The following is a 25,687-nucleotide window of genomic DNA, read 5'->3' on the forward strand; positions in this document are numbered from 1 at the left end:
GATAACCTCCGACAAAAACTGTTCCCCGCTAAATCTGACTGAGTGGTTTTTTCAAATACTCACGAAACGTTCCAGATAATTGTTACCGAACCTCCAAAATACATTTTATGTGTCTTTAACTGAATACATGTTATGATCAAATAAGCATACCGTAGCGGAAAAATTGATTTGGTACGGCTGGGTAATAATGAGTCGATTATATTCAAGTATTAATTCTCTATCTTTATAATACTCAATTAAATTCACATGCTAGCAATCATATAGGGCGATGGCTTCGAACAAGTAAATTATAAACATGACTTATATGTGGCAGCGTTTCGTTTGCAGCAATCGCGATGAGAGCCATGACTCGACATGAGTTAAAATGTTTAAGGCAAATCCTCGTATTCAAAATACTTTAGGTAGTCGTTAAAATTCCGACATCTTGTTAAAGACAAGTGCAGAAAAAGATTAGTGAGTCACCATGTGATTCGAAAACGAGCGATAAATAAATAAAAAGATATGACTCTGAAGAACGCTCGTCACCTCCAGGCAACCACAATAGGATAAATTGCGATATTCATCGACCAATCTCGAATAGTTGTTCGGTTTCTATGTGAGTGCTAAGTGTCAGTGTCACTCGCTTTTTTTTCGGGCAATGCTTACCTTAATCTCTTTAATGCACATCATTGCGATCGTGGCCTGACGTGAAGAATAAATAACTTGATCAACGACCAGGAGATCAACAAACGGTAAAAGACAAGAGATTACTGGGCCCAGCACTTGCCAAGCTAAAACATAAAGTAAAACTAAACCGGTTACTGGTATACATGGTTTAGCAAAATTGTGGGGTTATAAATTTAATGCTGCGCTATTACCAAGTTCTGGGTGAAGGGGAACTCTCACGAATATGGAATCACAAAGATGTTTGGTAATAATAGTTTTATTAACAAATTTAAACTTGCGCGAACATTCAATAGCGTTAGGCTATAACCACAATGTAAACGAAAGTAGGAAGTCATGACAAAATATAATCAAATACGCGGCCACAAAAAGCAAAGTTGTAAGGCAATGATCCTACATAAGCTGGCGATATTAATTACTTGACACATCAGGGAAGAGTAAATATAATTGGTATAAGACGCACAAGAAAATTGCGGCTAATTTCATGACATTTGCTTGATTGCAATCTTCATGACAAGAAGAATATTTGGTGAATAATTTACACTCATCTTTCAAGATTCAACATCAAAATCTTTGTCTGTTCCGCGCATTGGTGCTGTATGAGAAATGTAAAATGTGAGAAAAACTCTCGTGTTTATTCGTCTTTTATGCAAAAAGTCTACTACACCAAGGGTTAAACTTGCTTAACTACGTCTACAACAAACTTTATGAAGAAACTCAGAAAAGAAGTCGGCTTATTGCACAAAACAGCTTTATACGTTTCATCTGCTCGACCATGAAGTCGTTTTATTTTGCCTAAAGCATCACGCAGCTAACACAATAACATATTTGCTTCTCACAAGAAAGCAATTGAGCTTAAGCCGAATTCTTTCTGCGCAGCCTTTGGCCAATGTTGGACATGTTTTGTTTAAATACTCTTGGACGCAATGTTTTCAAGAGTAGCAGAGAATTTCTCTTGAGCCTATTAAGTATGATTTGATTATTTACCTGTTCGTCCGTATCTCGATCTTGACGGAAATCCTTCCACTCCGTCTGCGTCCACAGCTGCAAGATTGACTTCGTAGGTTTTTCCTGCCGCCAGATCTCCGATTATGCCTTCGACAACTCCGTCGTTGATTTCGTAATTAAAAGTAGTCTGATGCAAAATATATCATTATAAGGTGGATTGATCATAAAACTTATTTTCTAAAATTTAGCACCTATAAAAAACAATTTTAAAGCGTCCTGCAAACAGTTTATCACAATAAAACGTTTTGTGGGCAAAATGAAAATCTAAAACGCTGACAACTAAATGAGATTTCAATGAGAACGATCACGCAAAAGATTTTTCTACGTTTTATGGCGTCCAAAAATAGTTGTCTAATTAAAATTCTTCATCTTGGTGCTGTGACCATATACAAGCTGGTTTTAATTAAATCGGAATTATGAAAGACTAATTTGCCACTTCATATATTAAGTTGACTAATGCAAGCATTAGCACTTGGCAAAAACCAAACTTACCACCATTGGAATCTTAGTATCGACATCGATCACAGAATTAACAACATAATCTTCGACATCATTGAGAGCATTGAAAGTGACTTGGATTGAATTCGGAATTAGACCGTCGTTTGAGATTACCACAGACACACGACGAACTAAAATAAAATAATTTTGGTACACAAATCATCGATAGTATAGGCTACTTAGACAGGGTCTTACACTTAACTGTCGTCAAACTCACACAAACACGTCCAGCAGATGGATATACTCAGTTACTCACGTCTGCAGGTCGGAACTCTTCTTGTCCACTTGTCGTGAACGCACATTGTGTACCAGGGCCCGTCCCTCACAAACTCCCCGTTGCACTGAAAGAAGCAAGCACTTTTCCTGGAGTTCCAGCGGCTGCAAGAGAAGTTTCCAGCCTTATGGAAGCTCGTGATCTCAGTGCATGCTCCTGGATGATCAAAAATGATAAAGATTTAAAAAGATACTTTAGAATTTAGATGGTTTTTTATTCATAGGTTAAAAAATTTTGTCTTGCGTTTAACTTACCAGGACAATTTCTCTCGTCGGTCCCGTCCGCGCAATCTTTGCTTTTGTCGCACCAGAACGACTCGTCAACGCATTCTGTTTCGTTGGTTTCGCAGGTGAAGTATCCCTTGCCGCACTTGCCAACTGGGGTTGGAGCGGTTGGTGCCGGTGTGGTCTACATCAACGAATGATTTATCGGAGCACGCGAAACAATAAATGATTTTTGTTAATACAAGTTAATGCCGATGAAAGTAATTACCGTTGTTGTTGTTCTTGGTGTTCCGAAAGTCCTGGTGCGACCTGGCAAGCCCATTTGACTCCTGCATCCGCCATTATAGACGCATTCCACCCGAACATTATAGACAGTGCGCAATTCCAAACCATCGACCTGTGGTGACAAGCAGACCCAAATGAATAACAAAATAGCGTATATATAGATACAAGGTGGACCGATTTATAAAATAGCGTGATGTTTATCGTCATTGTGTACTAACCATTAATGATTCTTCAGTAACGTTCATGTATGATCTCATAATGTCTTTTGAATAACCGCTGCAGAGAAACACGTTGCATCCTGAGGCTTCTTCCGGGCACTGGAATCTGGCACGAAAACCGGTGGGTTTGACATCTCCCCATCTCACCTGAGTGTACATTGGCGGGGGCATGGGTGGGTCGCACATTGGCATGGGATCTAAAACCAGACAAAAACGTTTACTTGACATAAACTGTTAATCATTGCAGCAATTCTAGTTTTATTTTTGCGTAAATCTGAAGCCAAGATCTTTACCTTCAGCAAGACCGAGCGATAGGAAGCTGACAACTGCGATTGAGATAGCGAGAGACATCTTGTAGATTTCTTAATTCGTCTTAGAAGTGACACTGTGCTGCTTGCTGACCTCGTAGACGACCTGGATGAAAATCGAGTTAGCAGAGTCGCTTATATAGCCGAGTTGAAGCAGCAGTTTTGTTGTCTACAGAGCAGTATTTTTTCACGTGTCTTTGATTAAACGTGACTCATTTTGCTTGGGGCAAAATGACGAGTTTTGACTGTACAACCTTTTTTCTGGAGCAACCTTGCCAAGAAATTTTGTTTCTTTCTTTCTAATTAATAACAATAACAATTTGCCAATGTTTTTCCAGACATGCATCAATGCATAATAAACATAGATCAGCAATGTGTCATTCGATGTGAATCACATTTAAATGCAAAAATATTTTGTCAATATATTTTAAGCTCATGCAAAACTGCTCCGATAAGAGACAAAGCCGCAAAATGTCACCCTTTTATCCAACAACAGTGCGAATAACCTTCAGAAAAAGTGCAGTTTTATGTGATATTTATATTTTTATAGAGAGTTCTCATGACTTGTTTTTGTTTGTGCTTTCATCAGTTTTATCTTTCAGAAATCTTAAACTGGCAAATTTCCACCCTTATGTGTAATACTAAGGTAAAAAGTCCACTGAGTCACAAATCTTGGAGAACCTTGGTAAAAAATGACAAACCGGCAACTTTACATGTATCAACATCGATGTTTACTGTGATAAGCAGACCTGTGCTGTGTATAAGTCATTTTTCGTAATTAAGAATCACACATTTCTACTGTACATTTTACGTCAATTACTATTACTAATGCCAGATGAGCAGGAACTATACTTGAAATCAATTGGAATAAGGAAGGGCGAGTTGTTGCGGAATAGATGACTTAATAAGACATAAATGGTTCGATAATAACGCCATTTAAACAGGTGAAACGAACCATCTTAAAACGTGACACAATCAAAGCCTTGGAAATTTGCTGGCGGTGGCAATTCGTTCGAGTTAAAGTTGTGACCATACAACAAGGCGTTTCGCTGTGAGATGGCACTTAAGTCGCAGAAGGTGACACCCAAAAACCAACGATCTCCGTGTTTTGGTACAATGTATTTATTGATTGATTTTGGCTTATTAAAGCGAAACCAATGATCGCAGGCGTCTTGTTAACTTTGCATTAAACCTGTCTCATTCGTAAATCAATTCAATTTGACAATTCCGCCGATTGTTGGGCTTGGCGGATTCCGGTTGCCTGCAGATTAGCAAAGTTCGGCGTGTTAGAAAATTCTTTTAAATTTAATTTCACGTTTTCTAGTTGATATCATTGCAACAAGTACAAGAATGATATAACTATAACTTTAAAGTAGACATTAATACCGTTGTTGCAAAATTAAGCGAACCATAATTGCATAAATTCTTGCAAATTCTAATCGACTGAGTCATATAATATAAAACATCTTAACACATCACAAAACACTTTCATTAAAACCTGTAGACCTATACAAGAAAAACCAATTAAGTATGTTTATTTAACCTATACAGTAAGTTATATCACATATCCACTAACGTGCCGTCTTTATCAGTATGCATAGCCCGATAGCCTGTTTAAGTTTTCGTAAAGTTTTTTGGGTTTGTTTATTTTTATCAAAGCAATTTGCCAAATATTTTTGGACAAAATTCTTTAAAGAGTCGGGAAGGCCCAGCGATAGAATTGAGATAGAACCTAGAATAGAGAACCTGCCTTTTCAGTAAATTTGTATTAGACTACTGTATACTGTTATGAGCGTTTAGCATTCTCGAATTGAAAAGGAAAATAAGGGATAGTTTTTCTGACAAAATAAGGTTAAGCTTATAAAATTTAAAACTGTTCCTTTTGCAACACCAAGAAAACAATCATCACGTGTGAATCTAGTTGGTAAGAATTAATTCTGATGTTATCGGATCGGTTCAATGCTTTTGTGTAATGTAAAGCTGAAACTATTGGTGGAAACTATAGTTGCTACCAATTCAAAACCAATACGAGCATACGACATGACATTACCTACGTAAGTCATCCAGCAACATTCAACAGGTTCAGTTGTGATTAATTGTTATGTTTATTTGAATGGCACTGACACATTTGCTGGCTTAAATCAGTTGCGCTAAAGCGCCAGCTAACGTTCACTTTTCAGTAGAAAATCCAACCATAAGAATTGCTTCTTTGAAAGAGAATCACGTATCGTACTTAAGAATTCCGTGTTGAAATATTTTGGTGCTTGGAATTCTTGTAGAGCAATGCATTACAAATGCAGTATATCGAGTCTACGCACAAAAAACCTTAACTGTCCTGAAATCCTATGCTAAATAAATCAAGCAATGTTCAAGGGGTCGATTCTCTTTGATGATCTGAAATGAACATCTCTCATTTCTAACTCGGTCGGTTCCATAGATATCCTATAAAACACTAGATTGCTCAACTCGCCTCTGAAATTGAAGCCAAATTGAAACTTTGCACTTCCGCCATTAAGGGAACCAGTCAGCTAGTCCCAACAGTGGTGCTGAATTGTGATGGAGTTGTATCGACAGTTGTCTTGTCTCTAGTACGGTATATTTTTAAAAGTAGCCTAGTTCTAACGTTATTCAGAACTTATACGGGCTAGGACTCTTTATACATCGTAGGATACGCCGATACCGTATGTAGCCTAAGTTACCGTATATTTTGAAAACTCATAGCTTTAGTACGATATTCTTTTAGAGATAGGCTACTGGAATAATCGGAGATGGGCATTGATACAGTACCTTCGTACATTACATTTTAATACCATGTTCCGAATCCCAGACAGAGATGTGTTCGATTGTAGGCTATACCGTCAATACTGGATTACTTTTTTCTTTTAGTAGTCTTGTAGCGGCCGTTGGATGTTTTGTTTGTTTTGTCGCTGGCTGGCGCCCTTGCGGTGCTTCCAGCACATGTTTATTTAAGCACTGTTAGTTCGTTTACCGACCCTTTTCGTTTTGCACTGTCTGAGCGAAGGACGTCAGTTCGATTAAAGACTTGAAGTAAGAAGGTCGTGCTTGTTTTTCCTTTAATATATGAGCGAAGGTAACAGACAACTGAGTAGCAGCCTTCTGAAGCAGGAGTCAGCAACAGATCAACAACAACAACGCACGAGACGTTAGCCTTCGCCATATATTCTGGTGACCCCGACGTGATCCCTGAAGAAATGTCTTACCTACAACCCATGCAAGGTTTGGTCATCGAGCCTTTAACTGCAAGCCACCGCAGGCCGATAGTGTGGTTGATGATACTTTGTTTGACCCCGAATGCGAGGGTGGCGGAGAAACAGCATGCTAAACAGTGCACGACGCGTGGAAGGTCATTCAAGAGGCCTGCGCGGTGTTCCAACACTCCGTGGTGAATCTGTGTTTTGCGTTTGTTTATTTATAAGCGTTCCCATTTTGTTGTATATTTTTTCCTCAAGGCTACAAAGGGTAACTTGAGTTTTACGTTTAACCTATAGCCTTACACTTCATGAGTCGTGTACTATCGCATAAATTTAAATTCTAACTAGTTCGACCTATAGTCTCTTATTGCTCGGTTGTCATTTTGTCGTGCCTGTCAAAGGTTTATTATAACCTTTGACAATTATCGCTCACAATCTGGTGTTACGTGTATTAGCGTTATATTGCCGATTGTGCTTATCTTAATGGCCCTAATTGCCATGCTTTTAACGGCACTAATTGCCAGTCTCACTAATGGCCTTCATTGCCATACTCTCAATTCTTGTTTTTGCACGATAGTTTGGCACACTGGCGCTGAGAAGATACCTAAATTTGTAATATTTAAATTGTGCTTTGATAGTCCACATTATGTTGTTTCTCATCGCTTTCCGCTCCTCTTATTTTCTTGCCGGGAAAGAAAGATGTATGTAGCGGCCGTTGGGTGTTTTGTTTGTTTTGTCGCTTGCTGGCGCCCTTGCGGTTCTTCCAGCACATGTTTATTTAAGCACTGTTAGTTCGTTTACCGACCCTTTTCGTTTTGCACTGTCTGAGCGCAGGACGTCAGTTCGATTAAAGACTTGAAGTAAGAAGGTCGTGCTTGTTTTTCCTTTAATATATGAGCGAAGGTAACAGACAACTGAGTAGCAGCCTTCTGAAGCAGGAGTCAGCAACAGATCAACAACAACAACGCACGAGACGTTAGACTTCGCCATAGTCTCAACAGCCAGGCTGGTCGCCATCGGTACTTTTATAGTGATAATTTTAAGATTTTGAGAGATTTATGCCTAGGCTAGTATTGCCGCGTTATCGTTCTTGCCAGTAGCCTACTTTCAAAGTCAAAGTATTGACTGCACACGTCTGGAAATATGTTCAGTTAACTGTAGTTTATAGGGCTAGTTTTGTATTGTGCCACACTTGAACTACAAATAAGAATCTGATTTGTAGCACCCTATTGTGAAACGAGTAAAATTTGGTAAAAAAGGACATAAACATTTAGGCAAATTTATTTACATGTACAATTTTACAAAACAAGAGACAAAACAAAACCATTCACTAATCACTACTACATACATTACTATATCAATGACTGACATTTGAAATTTGAAACAATAACGAGTCATCCACTTGTCATTTCTGATGGCTGAATAGTACAAGTTTGTTAAACTTTTCTCGTATCTTGTTGGAGGTAATTTCTTGATTGTACTCTTTTCCAAGGTGGTAAAGTAGAATTTTGCAGTATGCTTTTGAAACTAACTTTATAAGCTCAAAGATATGGTTGTTGGTGACACTTGTGTCTAACATGTGATATTGAAGATTGCAGAATGCTAAGGATAGGTTGATATTAGCCAGAACAGATGTGGCAATACCTTCTGATACTCCGTTTTCTAAACCGACATAACAAATTCAAGGTATATATGATACTGTATATCATCTTCTATATTTTGTAATTATGCAACTAAGCTGTGTTTACATATATAAATATAATAATCATCTGATAAATATAAATTATTTTGCTACATTTTACCTTGGGGAAGTTTTCCTCTTGTAGTTTTAAGAAGACGTTGAAACTGTTTTTTCAGTTTCCTCGCAAACTACTACTACACTTTCTGAAGGTTTAAATAATTTGCCTTTATCTTTCATTTGCAGTAAGTAGGACACTGGGAAATTGGTTGTTGAACCAAGAGCTTGACTACAGTGACTGCACAAAATTTGCTTATCAACCATTTTGCCAACATAGCCAGCTATGTATGAAATGGCAGCTTTTTGTATTCAGACAAACCAAGAATGTTTGGAATTTCACTGAGGCTATGATCTTCGTCAACTTCTAGATCCCGTCCAAGTAGGTCATATTTTCTTATAATATGAGCACCAGATTCAGTCAGCTGAGGGTTACTTTTTTAAGATGTTGTGGAAATTTCTTAAAGCGAGTTGGTACAGCACCATCTTTAAGCCTGTTTCGTTGCCCTGATCTATCAAAATATTTCTCAAGAAAATGGTCTGAGCAAATTTTTGAGTGTTTGCTGGGAATCCAACAATCTCTGCGCATTGCCACAAGCCATTCTTTCCTTCGGTCTGAGTCTGATGGAAATCTGTTGTACATATACTTGTGTGCTGGTACTATAAATGTATGTTTTAAAAAAATTATGTTATTAAATGTAGCTGAGACTGTTCGGGTGCACTTTGAGCTGAGGTAAGTTATTGGTTGAACGCCATGCCAATGAACAACAGTTGCAATGTTAATGAGATGGTCTGAACTTACAGCTCATTAAATTGAACGACTGGTGCAAAGACACGATTAATTAATAATTCCTGTTGCACAAAAACACCTGCCGGTACTACTACAGTATAGCTCTTTGCAACTCAGTTTTAAGCAACTAACTTTATGTCAGTGCCAGTAGGCTACGCTACAGTTTACATACGGTACCGAACGCCTTGCCGGTATTAACGTTAAACCACGAAAAATATTAGTTCTAGGTAACTATTATTATGCAAAAAAAAAGCTTACGCATGGAAGGTTCTTCGATGACAAATCTTCTTTCTTGTCTCATCATCCGAATTCCCTTCACTGGCACTTCTTTCCTTTAACTTTTCGCTTACTGTAGCGCTATTAACTCTCTTTTTCCTTTTACCACAACCGTAAGCACAGCATTGAGTTCCCCTTTTATCCATGTTTTATATAAATTGCAAAATTGACGAAGAAATCTCACAATTTCAGGTTGGACCAAACAGCTTAAAAGCCTTACAAAACCGTGTTCAGAGCCCAGTTTGGGTCCCTTACCGTTGTCGTCAAATGTCTTCAATTGGCTTCATTTTTGATTGGTCGACAACAATAAGAAGAGCAATCTAGTGTTTTATAGGATATCTAAGGTCGGTTCGAAGTCATTGTATCCAGGGACATTGTTAACAAAACTAAACAACTGCAGCCATCACATTACATAAGCGACATTTTTATACTTTAAGCTCAATTCAACCCCAATTTAGCACTACACTGTGTTAGGTTATTGCCCATAAGCTCTATTAGCCTATAGCTGTATATCTCTGATACACTTCTGAAAACACTTGGTCGGGTCAAATGAAACAGCCTCCGTTTTTTTTGGCCATAACCGCCAGGATTTAGCAAAGAAACTGAAAACATCAAGCAACTGCATGACACCACAAACCAATACACTCACAGTGGTTGAATCATGCACAGAATTGAATATCTGGCTTAATCTTCCATCTCACTCTTTTAACTTTTATCGCAAATCAAAATCGGGAGTGATACTGTTCTGATTCTTTACGACCTACTCTGTATTTAAATTTAAACCAATCAACCACATAGACTTATTGTCTAATGGTCCAATGAGACTAGCGTTCAAATAAATTTCAATGTGACGTCAGTTTAGCGAAGGCATTTACAGCAATGCATGTGATGGTCCGAGTTTTGCGAGGTAACTCTAGTATGTTTGGTAAAGCACTTTACACTTTCATCGACATGTTACAGTTGTTACTTGTTCCCTTTGCAGTAAGTCGTGCGAGATCTCATAGAAAAAAACAGGTTATGCTTTACGTGCTGTGCAATATTAAAGTCTATATAACTTAGTTTAACCTATTACTCGAAAGTTATTGATCTATTCTCCCGGGTAAGCTGGACTTACAGCCAAGTTGGAAACGCAATTCTTCCGCTCATGTGTGGCCCAGCCTGCCTATTTGTTGACTGCCTTGCTGTAGTTCTGCTCCGGGAAAAAGCCCTAGACTATTTATAGCCTTTATATGTAACATGAAGATAAAAAGATCCGTGAGTCACAAAATGTGGGCAACCTTGCTGGCCTCCAAGACCTAGCTTAGCCTACAGGTATCAACCCCACCGTTTACTGCAATGACCAAATGTGTACTGTATGACACAAATTTCTTGTAATGAAGCGCAAACGTTATTAAATACTCCTTTAGTTGCTGTGCAATAGATGATTTAATCGACGATAAACGGTTTCGTAATAACGCCATTTAGACAGGTGAAACGAACCATCTCATAATAACATGACACAATCTGCTTGTTTGAAATTTGCTGGCGTTGACAATTCGAGTTAAAGTTGTGACCATAGAACAAGGCGTACCATTGTGACATGGCACTTAAGTCGCAGAAGGTGACACCCAAAAACCATTGATCCCCGTGTTTTGGTACGATGTATTTATTGATTGATTTTGGCGTATTAAAGCGAAACCAATGATCGCAGGCGCCTTGTTAACGTTGTATTAAACATGCTTTCATTTTGTAATCAGTTCAGTATTGACAATAGCCTACTTCGGACTGTTGGGCTTGGTAGATTTCGTTTGCTTGCAGATTAGCACAGCGAGGTAGGTACCTCTTTTTCTATGTACTGAGGTACTCTCTCTCACAGTGACGTACCATATTCTTTCAAAATTAATACCACATTTTCTAGTTGCTAGCATTGTAACCAATGCAAGAGGTGTTCAATTAATTTTAAGTTTGGAAGGGAATTTATTGCGAAATCAAGCAGATATTTATTGGATACATGGTTGCAGGTTTCAACTTACTTAGTCATATAATTCGAAAACCTCATTACATTTTTGGAAAACCTGTGGGGCTACAAGCAAAACCAATTAACTTCATGTTGGCTTAAACTTATAACATATAACCACGTAGCACATAACCATAAAAATTCGGGTTTGCATTACAGAATATCACTCAAACTACTTTCTCTTTCAAACATTCGTTGCGTTCACGACCATACCATAGATCCTTTAAGGATGAGATGGATTTAGAAGTTCTTCGATGCACACCTTCCCTTATTAATTTGCTCAGTTCGCAAAACCCATTAAGCCACGAGCTTACGTGCTGGAATATGGATGTTCCAATCTTTTGGTCATTTACTTTATGAAGTGGATAGTAGCAAGGAGTTACTAACCGCCATGCAAAATACTCGAGGTACGCTGTATCGTTTTGATCAAGATATTTAAGGTAGTTAATTAATTCCATAGGATCTGAAAAGTCTTCGTAGTATATATAAGAGTTCGGTGGCAACATTCTACTTGCGTCAGTCTTGGTTGGTCCCCAAACGATTGGAACACTTCCCAGATAAAATGAGTTGAACCAGACTTTTTCTGTGATGTATTCTTGACAGTGGTAGCCGTTTTCAAAAGCAAAATAAAATTTGAATTCTGACATAGTGTCATAAAATTGCTTGGAGTTCATGAATTTTGGCTTCTTCCCAGATTTTCCGAAAATATCAAGCTTTAAGCCGCTTTGCACCAGTCGTTGAACAATGGAGAACCGCTCTTTTGCTCCAGCGGTTAAGTCACGGTTGTTAGCGGCCCAAGCAGCGAGAAATTTCTTTCTTGCTAAGTTAAATCTTAAATCGTCTTCAGTCAAACGATTCTTTTCGCATTTATACGGCGATGTCAAAGAATTGAATCCAGCACGAAAGTAGTTGGCAGCTTGGCCTTGTAATCTACAAACAACCCCGAAGCAAAGCAATTTGAGGAGGATAAGCCACACTTAATCATGCGTCAGATTTTTAACGGCTTTTTATTAACATATGCTTTTACTTTTCTTGCATGTTGTCGAAAAACGATCGAACTTCAAAAGGGATCATCACCGCTTTCACGTCCGAATCCAAACGGTAAGTCATCGTCCAGTTAAAATATCCATCAAACTCAGTTAACTTTTTGTAGTAAAAATGTCGTGAGGTCCATGGAGTTTCTCTTGTGAACCACACGAAGACCTGATTGCTTTTTCTTTGAAACGAAAATCGATGATTATGTTCTGAAATGCAGTCAGATGCACAAAGAATGCTTATAACAGGTTGTAACCGTAAAGAACTCTTTTCGTAACCTCCAAACACAAATTGTTAATACTTTCTGCATATAATGTTTCAAGATAATTGGGTCTACTCAATAGGTTATTTTTTCCGGGAAATGACGTCTTTTTTACATCTTCTATGATGAAGGATTTCCAGTTTAAATGAAATTTGCTACACCAAGTTTATTTGTGCACATAAAGATAATTATTTTGCAGATGCAAAAGTACTTTGCATAACTGAAACATTATAAATGAATTGGTAAATTGGAGCTATAAGACAAAACTAAAGGAGACCAGAGCTAACTTACCGTAAACCCCCCAGTTTTACATGAATTACTTAAATGTTTCATTTTATTTTTACTGTAACTCGAATAGTCTTCACTGTAGACACCTCTTACCGTTTTCTCGGGTCTGGGAGATCCCCTGCTGTTGTAGTTTTCATTTGAAAAACGACCGCGTCCGCTTCCTCGTATCTAGATCTGTCCGTAGTGATGTTGCATCCTCCTCCGCATGATGGGTGCTCGGGAATTCTGCGCACGTATATAGCGATGTGGGCCCAAAGCAAAATAAGGCACTTGCTAGGTAATGGCGGCGTGATTGTTGGTTGCGTTTGGTTGCCGGTGGTAGACTTCATAAAATTTCGATTATCTGCAAAAATGAAACCACGTTTACTCAAACCTCAGTTAACGGACACGATGGCTTTTGTTGCTATCTTACTTAATTCAAAAAGTAGTAAAATAAGTTCACAAATTTACAAAATAATTATACACCTATATGCCTTCATAGGTAGTTGATCAACTGAGTGACAGTTCATTTGAGTGACACATTGGTAAGTACTGTTCAAACTACAGTAATGGGTTAGAGTTAAGGTTAGTGTGAGGGTTAGAGTTAGGGTTAGTGTTAGGGTTAGGGTTAATTATTTCACTCGAATGAATAATTTATGTCATAATTATGTCACTCAAATACTGTCACTCAAATGAACTGTCACTCAGATGATATACAACCGCCTTCATAAACTTGTAAAAACACGATCAGTAGCTTTTTGACCTATTTTATTGCAACTTCAAACTTACTGTTTTCGACCGGCGACGATTTTGTCGCAGTATCTACAGTAATAGTCACAGAAAAAAGCACCATGGCTACTGCTGCCATGACGACAAAAGCGCGAACTGTTAAGCTTATTGCAATCATATAACAACACCGCCATCTTTTTTTTATCATCTGCATTGGTAGCATCGGTAGAATTAGCATGGTAGCATTAGCTTCCTATGAGTTAAAACCTGGAAGTAGAGTCGTAATGAACTTGAATTAGTGATTGGAACTGAGTCAGACTCCAGTCATTTTTTATCAAGACTTGACTTTACTTGAGTCTTTTCCCAGAAAGTAACTTCTAATTCAAGGGTCGGCAACCTACGGCCCGCGGGCCGGATCCTGCCCGCCATGCGAAATCGTCCGGCCCGAGACATATTAATCACTTATCACAAAAATACAGCCCGCTGTTTCTTATTGAATTCCAAACTGCAGTGTTAACACTGTTTGAAAAAATTGTGGTATTGTTACGCCATAAGTACGTCGTATTGGTCTATTGTTACGCCATAAAACTGGGGCGAAGGCGGTAGACTAGTATCTCGTACTAAGTACGAGATTGTTTGTAGACTAGAGTCTAGTTGTTTGTAGACTAGATTCTCCAAACAAAGCTATTTCTAAATAAATTTTGATCCAAACGTCCTTGGCACTGCAAAATTTAACAGATTTTGTCACCAACGCAGTCTAATACGTGGAATAGCCACTTTGCTGTGCTAAGCACCCAGTCTATAGTATGAATGCAAACGCTACCTGACTTATACATATTATAGTATCAGGCCTATCAAACAGATGAGCTGTGCTATAGGAAGCACAATATACGATTTACAATACCTATACTTCTATAGCAACTCATTTCTTCCGAAGTATTGTTTCCTCTTCATTTAGTGCTGCTTGTTACAAAGCTACCGGTAAAATATCTTGTTTTAAGATAGAATCGTAACGGTATTAAAAAGGGCATGAAAACAATTGGTTGAAAGATAATATTCGAGTTTTTTTACTATTCAAAAAATGTCTTTAGCAATTTCTTATGCTGTGTCAGTGTATTACATGGGCGAGCGACCTTGTAGGTGCTGGCAGCAGACAACAATATATAGGCAGAGTAAAAAACTTCTGCAAATAAGTTTCAAACTCTTTCTGGTTTAAAAAACGTTAGCACTATACGTGCTGGTAATATTTTTGCAATCCATGAAATGTCGATAAATATCATATAACTGTTGCTGCACATTAGGACTATCGTTTGGTAGCTACCCCGGGAAGCGAGCGAGCGCACAAGATAGAGCAGTGGTTCTCAACCGGTGGTCCGCGGACCCCTGGGGGTCCGCGAAACGTTTTCAGTTGGTCCGTGAGAACTTCGAAATTTGCAACATAAAGTACGAGTTTTTAAAATTTTTTTGCTGTTTATCATTGCTTTTTGAAATGGGCTTGAACATTTGCTTAATTGCCTATTGTGATGGGACAATACAAAAGCTTATTGAGATTTATCACCCGCAGGGAAGGCCTATTGTGATGCACTAGATTGCGGATTATATGAGAAGACAGCTGGATACAGTGATTTTAAGTAAAAATATCCGCATAGTTTGATGTTATTTTGAATGAATAGCGCAGTTGTGCACCAAGACTATTAAGTAAAACTAAGCAAAGAAACATTTAAGTGCAGTCTCAGAACCCTTAGTTTGCTTAAACTTCAGGGGTCCGCCACTTCTTTGACAGCAGCAAAAGGGGTCCGCCAAGATCAGAAGGTTGAGAACCACTGATAGAGACTTTTCAACAACGTATGAATAGTATCGGAGTCTTCAATACCCAACACTAAAACTTGATTTAAAAGATGCAAGAGAATATGGGTATTCCCACAAATTCGAAAACACACATTTTTCTAGTATTATTCATCCCATTCACAAAACACATGCATACAATATACGTTATAGTGATATGGCGTACAGTGTTCTACTTGCAGAACGCGCACAGTATAGCGTTCTATGATCCCAAATATTAGTAAGTTTTTACTGGTTATTACAGTTTGAAGAAATTATTTTAATAGAAATGTTGCTTTGTCTCACCTGCGCTATCTATTTGTTTTTATTTATCGTGTATATAGCGCGCCCTCGTACAAACAATGGAATTTTTCCAAATGTTTTAACACCGCTGGAGGTCGCAACAGTATCAATAAAAAAGCAGTCACATTTGTCTTGAAGTAGTTGGTCTTGTTGTTGGAGTGGGCCAAGCAGTTGATGCTGTAATCCTGTTGTGGTGCGGTATAATAACTTGCAGCCTAATGAAATACTTTTTATACACTTCAAACGACCCATAACGTAACCTAAACACACGCTTCAAGTGCATGGAAAATACATGACAATACATCAAATACAAGCTGAGCATGCCAGGATGTCGAAGATGGCGAAAAATAACGTCGCTTTGTATCCTTTTATTACCAGACGTGGTTTAATGCAGAAAGCGACTTTGGGAATAGCAGCTGAAGCTCAATTCTGTTTGATATGGATGAATCTATATACATATCTACAAAGAATGTTTGAAGCCGGCGAGAAGAGCAAGCCCCAAACATCCGCAGAATACACTTTAAATATTGTTGAAGCATAAGTTTCTGCATCATGCTGTGTCTCTTGAAGCGCTTAAAATACAGTAGAACCCTGGTAAGTTGAACATCCACTGGATCACGGTCAAAAGGTCGTGTTAGCTGTGTGAACGCGCCAATGAAACATAACGCTATACAACGCAATAGAATAGCAGACATTTCTTCGCTTTCTCGGGGTGGTCATTAGCCGGCGTTTTACTGTAATCTGATTCGCGCGCGTTATTTCAGCCTTGTTTGTGAATCCTGTAGCAACATCACGTAGCCAGAGAAAACGTCTAGGGCGGTGCGTCGTAAGAAATGTTCACTCAATGTGGGTTAAATGGAAAAAGTTGGAGGATGTGTGGACAGATGGGACAATAGATTAGTCAGGAAAGATCACGCAAACACTCCGTTATAACTTATAACTCTTGCGAACCACACGCCACTTTTATCCTTGTTATTAACATTCTCGAGGGAATATATTGGGTATATGAATGTGTACAGTATATGTTGAATGTGTGAGGATAAGTCGACTTCCACAGAATTCTTTGTTACTCTTAGTATTTACCAAGGAAAACCCAGCATTGTACACCGGAGTAATCCCACCATACAAGAGATAAAAAGTAGAATGATTATAATTTTAAAGTTTCGAGATAAGTTTAAGAGTTTGGGTAAATTTGAGCGATAACATCGATTAAATTTAAAGATTGTACCACAAAGTTTTAGTTAAAAATCTTGATATACGAAGCCTGAATTATTCTCGCGTTGAAAATGAGATATAAATACCCTCTATAATTCTGAGATGTCCCAGCAAACAGTTTAACTTTTAACTTTTGTCACATGTAGAGTTCAGGCATCATTAAGGAAATATGACCTGTCAAAAGCCGATAAAGCTCAAAAGTGGTTTATATGCAGGGTTGCCATCGGTCTCAACTCAAAAATAAGGGCGACTAAGAAACGAAAGACGAATACTACCTTAAACAGTGCACAACAGGAGAAAGCAACCATGCAACGTTCCTAAAAAAAAACGAGACACTATCTGCATGTTCTTAGCTTTTGGTATCTCTTGGTACAAAATGGTATACTAAAGGTGTCAAAATGCCCAAAATACGAACCTCTGCCCTAAAAATAAGGACGCAAGTGAAAATAGGGACATTTCTTAGAAATAAGGACGGTATGGCTACCCTGTTTATATATTTACAGCCGATGCACAGAAGAGATCGGTAGATTGCGTATCACTTAAACGATCTGTCATTTGATCGCATACCTATCGGAAATCTCGAAACAAAACCTATAAAATCTAACATAATTATTATTGTATTATCAACCACAAAACTTGGTTAAAGAATATAAATTCGAAAATTGCCTTAGGCTCACACTGCTTAAGCCTTAAAAGGAATGAATCCGATCATGGCATAAGATATTTTGTCTCAGTTGCATTCTTTCTTTTCTTAATTGCAAATTTTCCTGAACAAAACGTTCAAAAACAAAGAAAATTAATCGTCCGCTAAATTGCAACGGGGCCGAAGAAATGCTCTCTTGCTGCGGAGAACGGACAAAAGAATTGCAAGGCTCGTCACTCGTCACAAAATGCCATAATCCTAATTCTCTTACATCTCATTGTCATAGTGTCGTCATAATCGTAATGAACTTGTCCCAAACCTCATTGCCCCATTGTCAAGAAAAAGAGGAAAAAACGCAAACGTGTTTAAGAATAGGAAAACAAAGTTATCGTTTTTTTTTCAATACTTGTGTCCAACTTAAAATATCAAGCAAATCTGTAAAACGAAAAGCGTTTGTTTTTAACGAGGCACGTGGGTCAATAATTAAGATTTCTATGATTTTGTTAGAGTTTTTAGTGGACGTTTAAAACACTGTTTAAAGCAGGGATGTCCAACCTGCGGCCCGCCTGAGATTTTTATGCGGCCCGTTAGTAATTTTCACTCCAAAAGTATGTACTTTATGTACCCATTTTTCTTGAAATTTAATAGGTTCTGCGGCCCATTGAATTATTTCAAGTGACAATGCGGCCCACTTTAATAAAAGGTTGGACATCCCTGGTTTAAAGAATCCAGCATAGGGTATAGCGTGGTTGCTCATCTCTGTGGTTACGTGTTGGTTTTAGGATAATCTTGGGAATTACCCTATAAGAAGTTTCAGGTCGCATACAGACCCAGGAAGCTAAAAATGGCTCGAAAATAGGTGAATAATATACACTTTTAGGCCAAAATCTCTTGACTTAGGGCCTTGATAACAACAGTTTTAGATATATGAGCTTGGTCACGGCGTGGCGTGCTTAATACGCATGCAAAAATTCAGAAAGCCCCATGTGGGCTTTTTTGGAGTAATTGCGTTTTTGGTAAATGTACTAGAGAAAGAAACAAACTACAGTAAGTTATTGCCCTTTTTTCTCATGCGCTTCTAGTGCTAGCACCAAAGGTGTTGCAGAAAATTGTTGCTGCTAATTCCATCGTGTTGAAATCACAAATTTCGCAAATGTGGAAGACGCAAAAAATGCTCTTAGAAAATCTTGGCAATGACAGCAATCCATGAAAGAAACGTGTTAGAGCAAGTGGTCAAAAAATGTTTGAAGAGCTCTTGTTACCCGGGTTCACTTAAAAAAAACAAAAGTTCAAACCGTCTATTTCACAAGTGACTATTTCACCGAAACTAGTTCACGCAACGTCGCAGCCCGTCACGTGGATACGCCGTTAGATTAGGAAAATTTGTTTGCAAAAAGTTGATTTTCGTCATTAAGGGTTTAATCAAAGTTAAATTTATACTGGAAGGATGATTAAGATCAGTATATTATGACATTTAAGTTCTGTTAACAAGAAACTGGGAAACTTAGCTCTGAACGCACGATTTTTTTCCAGTGGTGCAGTGGTAGGTAGTCAAACTTGTTTCCTAGAGCAAACCGCTTGCTGTAAACGAATATATCGGATAATCGCTTAAAAATGTCTTAGAAATGAAATTCGCGATTATCCGATCCGGTCTTACTACGGCTTTCATATTGGCAATTAAGGTAACACCAACTGTAGTTGGTTGCTTATAGGCTGCTATAAAGTCATTGTAGGGACAATAACAAATCCATTAATATTTCAATCAAATCACTAAAGAATCGAACCTATATGTCAGCAAATGCTTTAGTCCTTATTTAGCCGTGTTCCTTCCTTTGTATCTGAAACAAATTCTTTTTGCCGCTTTGCAAGCCGCTGTTTGTGTTTATGGCAAAATGTTTAGAGTGGTTTAGCCCATTTTACTATAAATGCTGTGGCGCCACAATGTTAAGACAACAAACAGCACTTATAAATCGCCCCAGGTGAGCAAGCAACTCTTGTGGTGTGTAATTGGCTAATTGCCGACTTGCGACGATAATACATTCGTAAACGCGATTCATAATTCGCAGTTTTGCGAAATGAGCGTAGTTTAGTTGCTTCAGTTGGCATAGAGTAGCAAGAAGGAGGTTTTCAGTTCACAAGTTGGAAACGGAACTGCTGTGTAGTGCCAAGTACTATATATAGTATGTAGTGCCAAGGTATATGTATATATATAGTACACACTATATGTCAAGGTATACCATGACACACATTTTTTCATACAGGAAAGGAAGTTAAGCCTTTCTTTTCCGTCCATCACAAGATGTTTTGACCCCTGACCATTACGTTCGCACTTGTGTGCGAGTCAGCTGATAGTCTTTGTGTATCACAAAACAGGATTGTAGTTATTACGTCTCCTTTCTCAGTCAGTCTTATTCAACAACCTACTATAATATGAGTTTAGAGACTTCGTTCCTCAACTAACCAACTGACCGCAAGTGCTGTTACTCATAACAGTTTTTCTCTAGTTTAGTCATTATCAGAGTATATTGACGATTATAAGAGCACGTAGGTCTATTAGTGGTTTGTTCGGGTAGAAAAGAAACTAGTTTTTGAATATTGGATAAATTATGTGTTATTGGATACAACTAGCTTAAAATTGTAATGCAATATTTTCAAAAAATGTTTCCTACATGCGACGTCATCATTTTCTTTGTCATAATATTGACATTGTTTCCTCTAACCCAATCAGCAGCTTAGGGCGGGGTCAGGGTAAGGGAAACCTGAAGTTTCTGTCATTCTTCTGCAATTAAGTGTGTTGACGCGGCTGTAGTTTTGTATACCGGAAAAGATCAACTTCTGCGCAAAAAATGAGGTAAGCCAATTTAGTTTATTCCTGATTAAAGAATTTCGAAAATGAATAGAAAAAAAACTGTCAGGCGTATCCTCTCCAGTATAGATACATTGTAAAAGTCCCAAAACTGTGCAAAACACCTACGTGCAATCAAGCGTGAATTTTGCGGAACTTGCAAAAGGCATTACTGCCGGCAGGAGTTTATCAGGTGATGTTGGAAACGCTTCATTAACTTCGGTAAACCAAATTCGTCACTCTTCTGAAGAATATTTTTGCAGAGTTTGCATTTTTTATCTCTCATATCGGCTACGACCGTGGATAAAAAATAGCCTTCCATGTAGTAAGTTCTCTGCTATAAAGACCTCGTCATCGATAAACGGCGTCGGGGTTCAAACTTAAAACACTTTCTACCAGACAAGTATCGATAGTTGATCAACAGCAAAGAGAGTGAACACTTTACATGGTGTATAAAGGCTCAGTATCGCATACATTCGTTCTTAGCAAGTTACAATAACCGCTGGTAATGACGAGCGGCGACCCTAAACAAACATGCGCCTGTACACTATAGAGCCGGGACTTGTTACAGTTGGCGTAGTGTACTTCAGTTATTGAGATAAAGCGACAGCTAACTACTGCTTTAAAAACACGTATTAAGCAAGCTGGTTTGGTGACGTAATTTGTTTTTGTTCTTGCTACGTCATAGAATTTATTTTGGGGGACAGTTCCGCAACTATGGCGTTTGCCATTCGTAACGAATCCTTTATACAAACTAAGAGCTCTTTACTTTAAACAAGTTTTTCAACTTTGAATGCTGAAGCTATTTATCTTTAGTGGTGGACTTCATCCGATTTTGTTGATGTTAAGTTTTCGATCAAATGCGGCTGATGTCATCTTAATCTAGGTAAGACAGGGCTTGTCAGCATTCTGTAAACCTGCCTACACAGGTTGCGTATGAATGAGATAAAACTGTTTTAAATTCGGCTGCCAAAAGGGAATATTTGCGACGCCGAAAAGGTTTAAACTTTAAATGCCTTGATAAGGATCTTAATCATTTCCAATTTTAAAAATTTCTCAAATTTTGAAATAAATATTATTTCCAATACTAACCAAAGCTCTCAAAAATACCCTAAAATATTAAAATTTTTGATAAATGTTAATTTTTGTGGTGCTACCACCTACCTTCCTTGGATTAATCCACTTCAGAAATGTCGACACCCTTTTCCAAAATTCGATTCGGTAGCGACATGCATTCTGTAAACTGTAGACACTACCTTTGATACTAACTGTTTAAAGATGGTTATTTCTTGAAGCAATACAAGAGGCAAAGAAACGGCGGTTCTCCTCCTAGCACAAGTGATTTTCATCGTGCTGTTCGGGCTGTTTGTTGATTATGGATACGACGCTGGTCCCGGTCATGTACAGTTGGAGAAGCAAGATCTCAATGAATCCGGCAAGGAGCTGACGTTCGAACAGCTTTATCCGAGTAAGTACAACGGTTGTAAACTTGCCCATTACGAAACAACCGTTTTCACTGCGCTGTGTTTCATGTGGGCTTTAAGTCCAAATTAGAAACTACTGGACATAACATGAGTATGACATCGCGCTGAGAACGGCAAGTGACTACAACGATTTTTCTAATCTTACTTTAAGGCTCAGGCTGTAGTGGGTAGCATGAAACCATCCCATGTTCTAAACTGTGTTCTGGCCCTTTTTGCTTAATATTTCTGATGTAGTGTACCAAGATGTCCACGTCATGATGCTTATTGGTTTCGGATTTTTGATGACGTTTTTAAAACGTCACGGCTTCGGTTCGGTTGGCTTTAACTTTCTTCTCACTTGCTACATCATTGAGTGGTCAACTTTAGTCAACGGATGGTTCGGCATGATCACCACAAATAAATCGAAAATCGAGCTGAATTTGGAAGGGTAAGCTTATAGGCTATTCCTATAACAAGACTTCATACTGTGCTTTATAAAATTGGATTTAGATCCAGAATTAATTTACATGTGGTTGCACTCAAGTGGTAGAAGATCTGTAAAGTAGCCTGTGTTGACTATCTGTCAAAACGTATCATTAGTTCATTACTTTCTATGGCAGTTTGCTGAACGCCGACTTCGCCGTAGCAACTGTTCTCATTTCGTTCGGAGCCGTCCTCGGCGTGGCCAGTCCTGTGCAGTTGGTGCTCATGGCAACACTGGAAGTGGTTTTCTATAACATCAGTCTTTATATTGGGGTTGAGGTGCTTGGGGTGAGTGCAATGAAAACTCGTTAGCTCGAAGCGTATATTTGGAACCGGATGATTTACTTCGATGTATCCCAAGTTGGTGACATTGGCGTTAAAAATGCAATAAACGGGAAGTAGGAGATAGTAGATGCCATCAGTAAACTTGCGTTTTTATTTTGTTACCTTTCTTATAGGTTTAATTCTAATTTTTAAAGAATTACGTCATTATAACTTGTTTACGATTCCGTTAAAATTATTTAACTATTGTTAACGCGTCAATCGTCAATACACGAAGCGCATCACCAAGGTTGTTACGTTACAATGAATGACTTTGCGATTCGTTGTAAGGTAGCAGGCGCTAGTTATACGCCGTGAGACTACAGAAACACTTAAGCGTAACCAAAACTTCCAGTTACAAAGCTCCTACTTATCGTTATTTGTTTACATGCTATTTAGATGGCACTGCGGCAAAAAAACAATACAAGATATTGGACTGGGTTGTGCTGTCTTGCTATAACCATGTTTGACCTTCATAATCTTTTATTGTTTTGTAGGTGTTAGACATCGGTGGTTCCATATTCATCCACGCCTTTGGTGCGTATTTTGGTCTGTCAGTTGCTCGTATGCTTTATAGGAAGACCCAGGCTGAAAATGAAAAGGAGGACTCTGAATATCATTCGGACATCTTCGCAATGATAGGTGACTTTTGCACGCTTTTTTCCTTTTTATGCCTATATGCTCGTGTGTTATGGTAGTTGTATTGTACAGTAGACAAACTACCAACTTCTGGCTATCAGTCCATTAGTCTTTGCTATGAAACCACTATTAAACTTATCGTGTCTAGTTAACTGGGGCTGAACTTTGCAAACACGTGGTCACAATAGCTCTTATTGTTGTTACTTAATCGTGAAAATGCTCATTTCTTGCCCAAGAAAGAGGCGAGAGAATGTCCTTTAGGTTGGTCAGGTTGTCTGCGTATAGGAATATTATGATCAGCGTTATTACCTCCTTTGACAGGAACTTTGTTTCTTTGGATATACTGGCCAAGTTTCAATGCCGGCCCAGCAATGGATAACGAGCGACACCGTGCGGTGATCAACACAGTTCTGAGCTTGTCGGCGTGCACTGTCACAACGTTTGCTCTCAGTTCTGTTCTCAACAAAGATGCGAAACTTAACATGGTAGGTTTCTTGAAAATGGATTTTTGTCTCATCGTATCAGTTTTTGCTCGTCTTTTTTAAATTTTTAACTTTGACAACCATCGTTTGTCTGCGTGAAAATACGACGTAAGAATCATCTCTATACGCGCAGTAAACCGATTTGCATCCAATACTCACTTTAGTAGAAGGTTTACTTTCAAGGTGCACGTACAAAACGCTACCTTAGCCGGAGGTGTTGCGATGGGTGCGAGTGCAGACCTGATTGTTTATCCATTTGGAGCTTTACTTGTCGGTACGACTGCAGCTACCGTTTCTACATTGGGTTTTCACTTCCTACAGGTATGTTGTTTTCCGTAAACCCTTCATTATATATGGATAACAATACAACTTAAAACTAAATGTATTATTGCTAGGTTGTGCAACCTGTTGCATTAATCACGTACCTTTGGCTAAATTTTAACCGGCTGCCTGTTCTATAGCCCATTTTGCTGGCAAAGCTAAAAGTTCACGATACTTGTGGAGTCCACAACCTTCACGGTATGCCCGGTGTTCTTGGTGCGATTGTCAGTGCAATTGCAATTCGCATCGCAAACGTAGAAACTTACGGCAATAGGTAAGTTGTTTATCACATAACAAGAAAACGCCGACGGGAGTGCAACAGCATGAGACTCTCTTTTTGTCTGTTTTAGTTTTGAAAAGCTATTTTCTGAACGGCCGGTAGACAGTCAAGCAGGTTTTCAGATTGTGGGTGTGGCGGTGGCTGTTAGCATCGCTATGGTGTCTGGTTGCTTGACAGGGCTCCTGCTGAAACTGCCTTTTTGGGACAATTTGACCACGGAGGAATATTACGAAGATGAAGTGTTTTGGGATGTGAGTCCAGCTGACAAAAACTCTGTTTATGTTTTAAAACCGATTGGTGTATACTAGCGTTTAACTATACTCCAACGTTCTGTCCTTGTCGTCTTTGAATAATGGATAAAATCGTCGTTGAACGTGTACATCTGTTTGAGTTTGTTGTTCGTTTTAAGTGTGTTGGTGTATCCTTTACACAACATCTTTTTTAGTGCCAGGAAGAGCAGCCTTCAGGATATGAGGCCACCAAGACCAAAGAGCAGGAGACAATACTTCTGGGAGGGGAGTAACGTCATCTTTCTCACTCAACTCATTGCCTTTTTGAAGTGACTCCCTTTAACTCCTTATATTGGTTTTACACGGCAACAGCTGAATGGACATACTGCCTGTAGTCAGCTAAACCAAACCAGGATGTAGCGGTTGCCGTTAACAAAGATCTCAGCTAAATTATGCTGTTGTCTTTACCGTATCTAGAGCTTTTAAATAGCCGGTATTTCTACGTATAAGAAACGTGTTGTAAGAAAGCAACTTACTGCATGCAATACTAATAATGGCTGTAGTAACTTCAATGATTAAGGTTACGCACTTACTAGACACATCTTTAACAGGCGGGAGCTGGATTAAAAAGGATAATAATCTACAGCCAAAGCACAATCAAACCAGGCTGAAATTTTTAATAATAATTATACCTCAATAAAAAATCTAGAAGAGAAATTAGTACATGAATGCATTAATGATTTTGGTTTTCCGTTGCGAGACTACATCTAACATTGTCATTAATTGGTTCATGTAACGACACACAAGCACTGTCGACGTTGCGATAGTTCGGTGAAAGGTTGTCAGCCTTTATAAACG

General features: G+C 38.5%; 3 protein-coding genes across 5 annotated transcripts; 1 reads left to right on the forward strand and 2 right to left on the reverse strand.

Annotated features, from left to right (window-relative positions):
- Positions 1–906: 906 nt before the first annotated feature.
- LOC143471163 (uncharacterized) lies at positions 907–3,625 on the reverse strand. Its single transcript, XM_076969544.1, has 8 exons — positions 3,464–3,625; positions 3,171–3,367; positions 2,936–3,064; positions 2,698–2,851; positions 2,426–2,599; positions 2,164–2,300; positions 1,651–1,798; positions 907–1,258 (listed from the first exon to the last, which is right to left on the reverse strand). The coding sequence occupies exons 1-8, from the start codon at positions 3,519–3,521 to the stop codon at positions 1,215–1,217; spliced, it is 1,041 nt and encodes a 346-aa protein (XP_076825659.1). The 5' UTR covers positions 3,522–3,625; the 3' UTR covers positions 907–1,214.
- Positions 3,626–11,002: 7,377 nt separating this feature from the next.
- On the reverse strand, positions 11,003–21,871 carry LOC143470723 (4-galactosyl-N-acetylglucosaminide 3-alpha-L-fucosyltransferase FUT5-like). 3 transcript variants are annotated; one of them, XM_076968990.1, is made up of 5 exons: positions 14,132–14,240; positions 13,841–14,047; positions 13,166–13,415; positions 12,515–12,703; positions 11,003–12,417 (listed from the first exon to the last, which is right to left on the reverse strand). In XM_076968990.1, exons 2-5 carry the CDS (start codon positions 14,016–14,018, stop codon positions 11,655–11,657), a joined length of 1,380 nt encoding a protein of 459 aa, XP_076825105.1. In that variant the 5' UTR covers positions 14,019–14,047; positions 14,132–14,240; the 3' UTR covers positions 11,003–11,654. The 3 variants fall into 3 exon arrangements, with proteins under 3 accessions (XP_076825105.1, XP_076825107.1, XP_076825106.1); XM_076968992.1 differs by lacking the exons at positions 13,841–14,047; positions 14,132–14,240 and adding an exon at positions 21,775–21,871; XM_076968991.1 differs by lacking the exon at positions 13,841–14,047 and having other exon boundaries at positions 14,048–14,264.
- On the forward strand, positions 20,492–25,474 carry LOC143470724 (ammonium transporter Rh type C-like). Its single transcript, XM_076968993.1, has 10 exons — positions 20,492–20,616; positions 21,906–22,078; positions 22,329–22,521; positions 22,694–22,844; positions 23,375–23,519; positions 23,838–24,001; positions 24,182–24,319; positions 24,460–24,593; positions 24,670–24,850; positions 25,045–25,474. Exons 1-10 carry the CDS (start codon positions 20,612–20,614, stop codon positions 25,120–25,122), a joined length of 1,362 nt encoding a protein of 453 aa, XP_076825108.1. The 5' UTR covers positions 20,492–20,611; the 3' UTR covers positions 25,123–25,474.
- Positions 25,475–25,687: the final 213 nt, after the last annotated feature.

The sequence above is a fragment of the Clavelina lepadiformis genome, chromosome 9 (assembly GCF_947623445.1).
Source record: "Clavelina lepadiformis chromosome 9, kaClaLepa1.1, whole genome shotgun sequence".
Classification (NCBI taxonomy): domain Eukaryota; kingdom Metazoa; phylum Chordata; class Ascidiacea; order Aplousobranchia; family Clavelinidae; genus Clavelina; species Clavelina lepadiformis.

What these genes read in the sequence shown, in the direction of transcription:
- LOC143471163 (XM_076969544.1), bottom strand. Translation starts at nt 3,521, where the DNA reads ATGTCTCTCGCTATCTCAATCGCAGTTGTCAGCTTCCTATCGCTCGGT. An exon ending in CACCAAGAACAACAACAACG is followed by an intron (nt 2,852 to 2,935) that starts GTAATTACTTTC and finishes TCGTTGATGTAG; the next exon opens with ACCACACCGGCACCAACCGC. An exon ending in ATACTAAGATTCCAATGGTG is followed by an intron (nt 1,799 to 2,163) that starts GTAAGTTTGGTT and finishes ATTTTGCATCAG; the next exon opens with ACTACTTTTAATTACGAAAT.
- LOC143470724 (XM_076968993.1), top strand. An exon ending in GTTCGAACAGCTTTATCCGA is followed by an intron (nt 22,079 to 22,328) that starts GTAAGTACAACG and finishes TTTCTGATGTAG; the next exon opens with TGTACCAAGATGTCCACGTC. An exon ending in GGACATCTTCGCAATGATAG is followed by an intron (nt 23,520 to 23,837) that starts GTGACTTTTGCA and finishes CTCCTTTGACAG; the next exon opens with GAACTTTGTTTCTTTGGATA.
- LOC143470723 (XM_076968990.1), bottom strand. Translation starts at nt 14,018, where the DNA reads ATGCTAATTCTACCGATGCTACCAATGCAGATGATAAAAAAAAGATGG. An exon ending in ATCGTCGCCGGTCGAAAACA is followed by an intron (nt 13,416 to 13,840) that starts GTAAGTTTGAAG and finishes TCATTTTTGCAG; the next exon opens with ATAATCGAAATTTTATGAAG. An exon ending in TTCGACAACATGCAAGAAAA is followed by an intron (nt 12,418 to 12,514) that starts GTAAAAGCATAT and finishes GGTTGTTTGTAG; the next exon opens with ATTACAAGGCCAAGCTGCCA.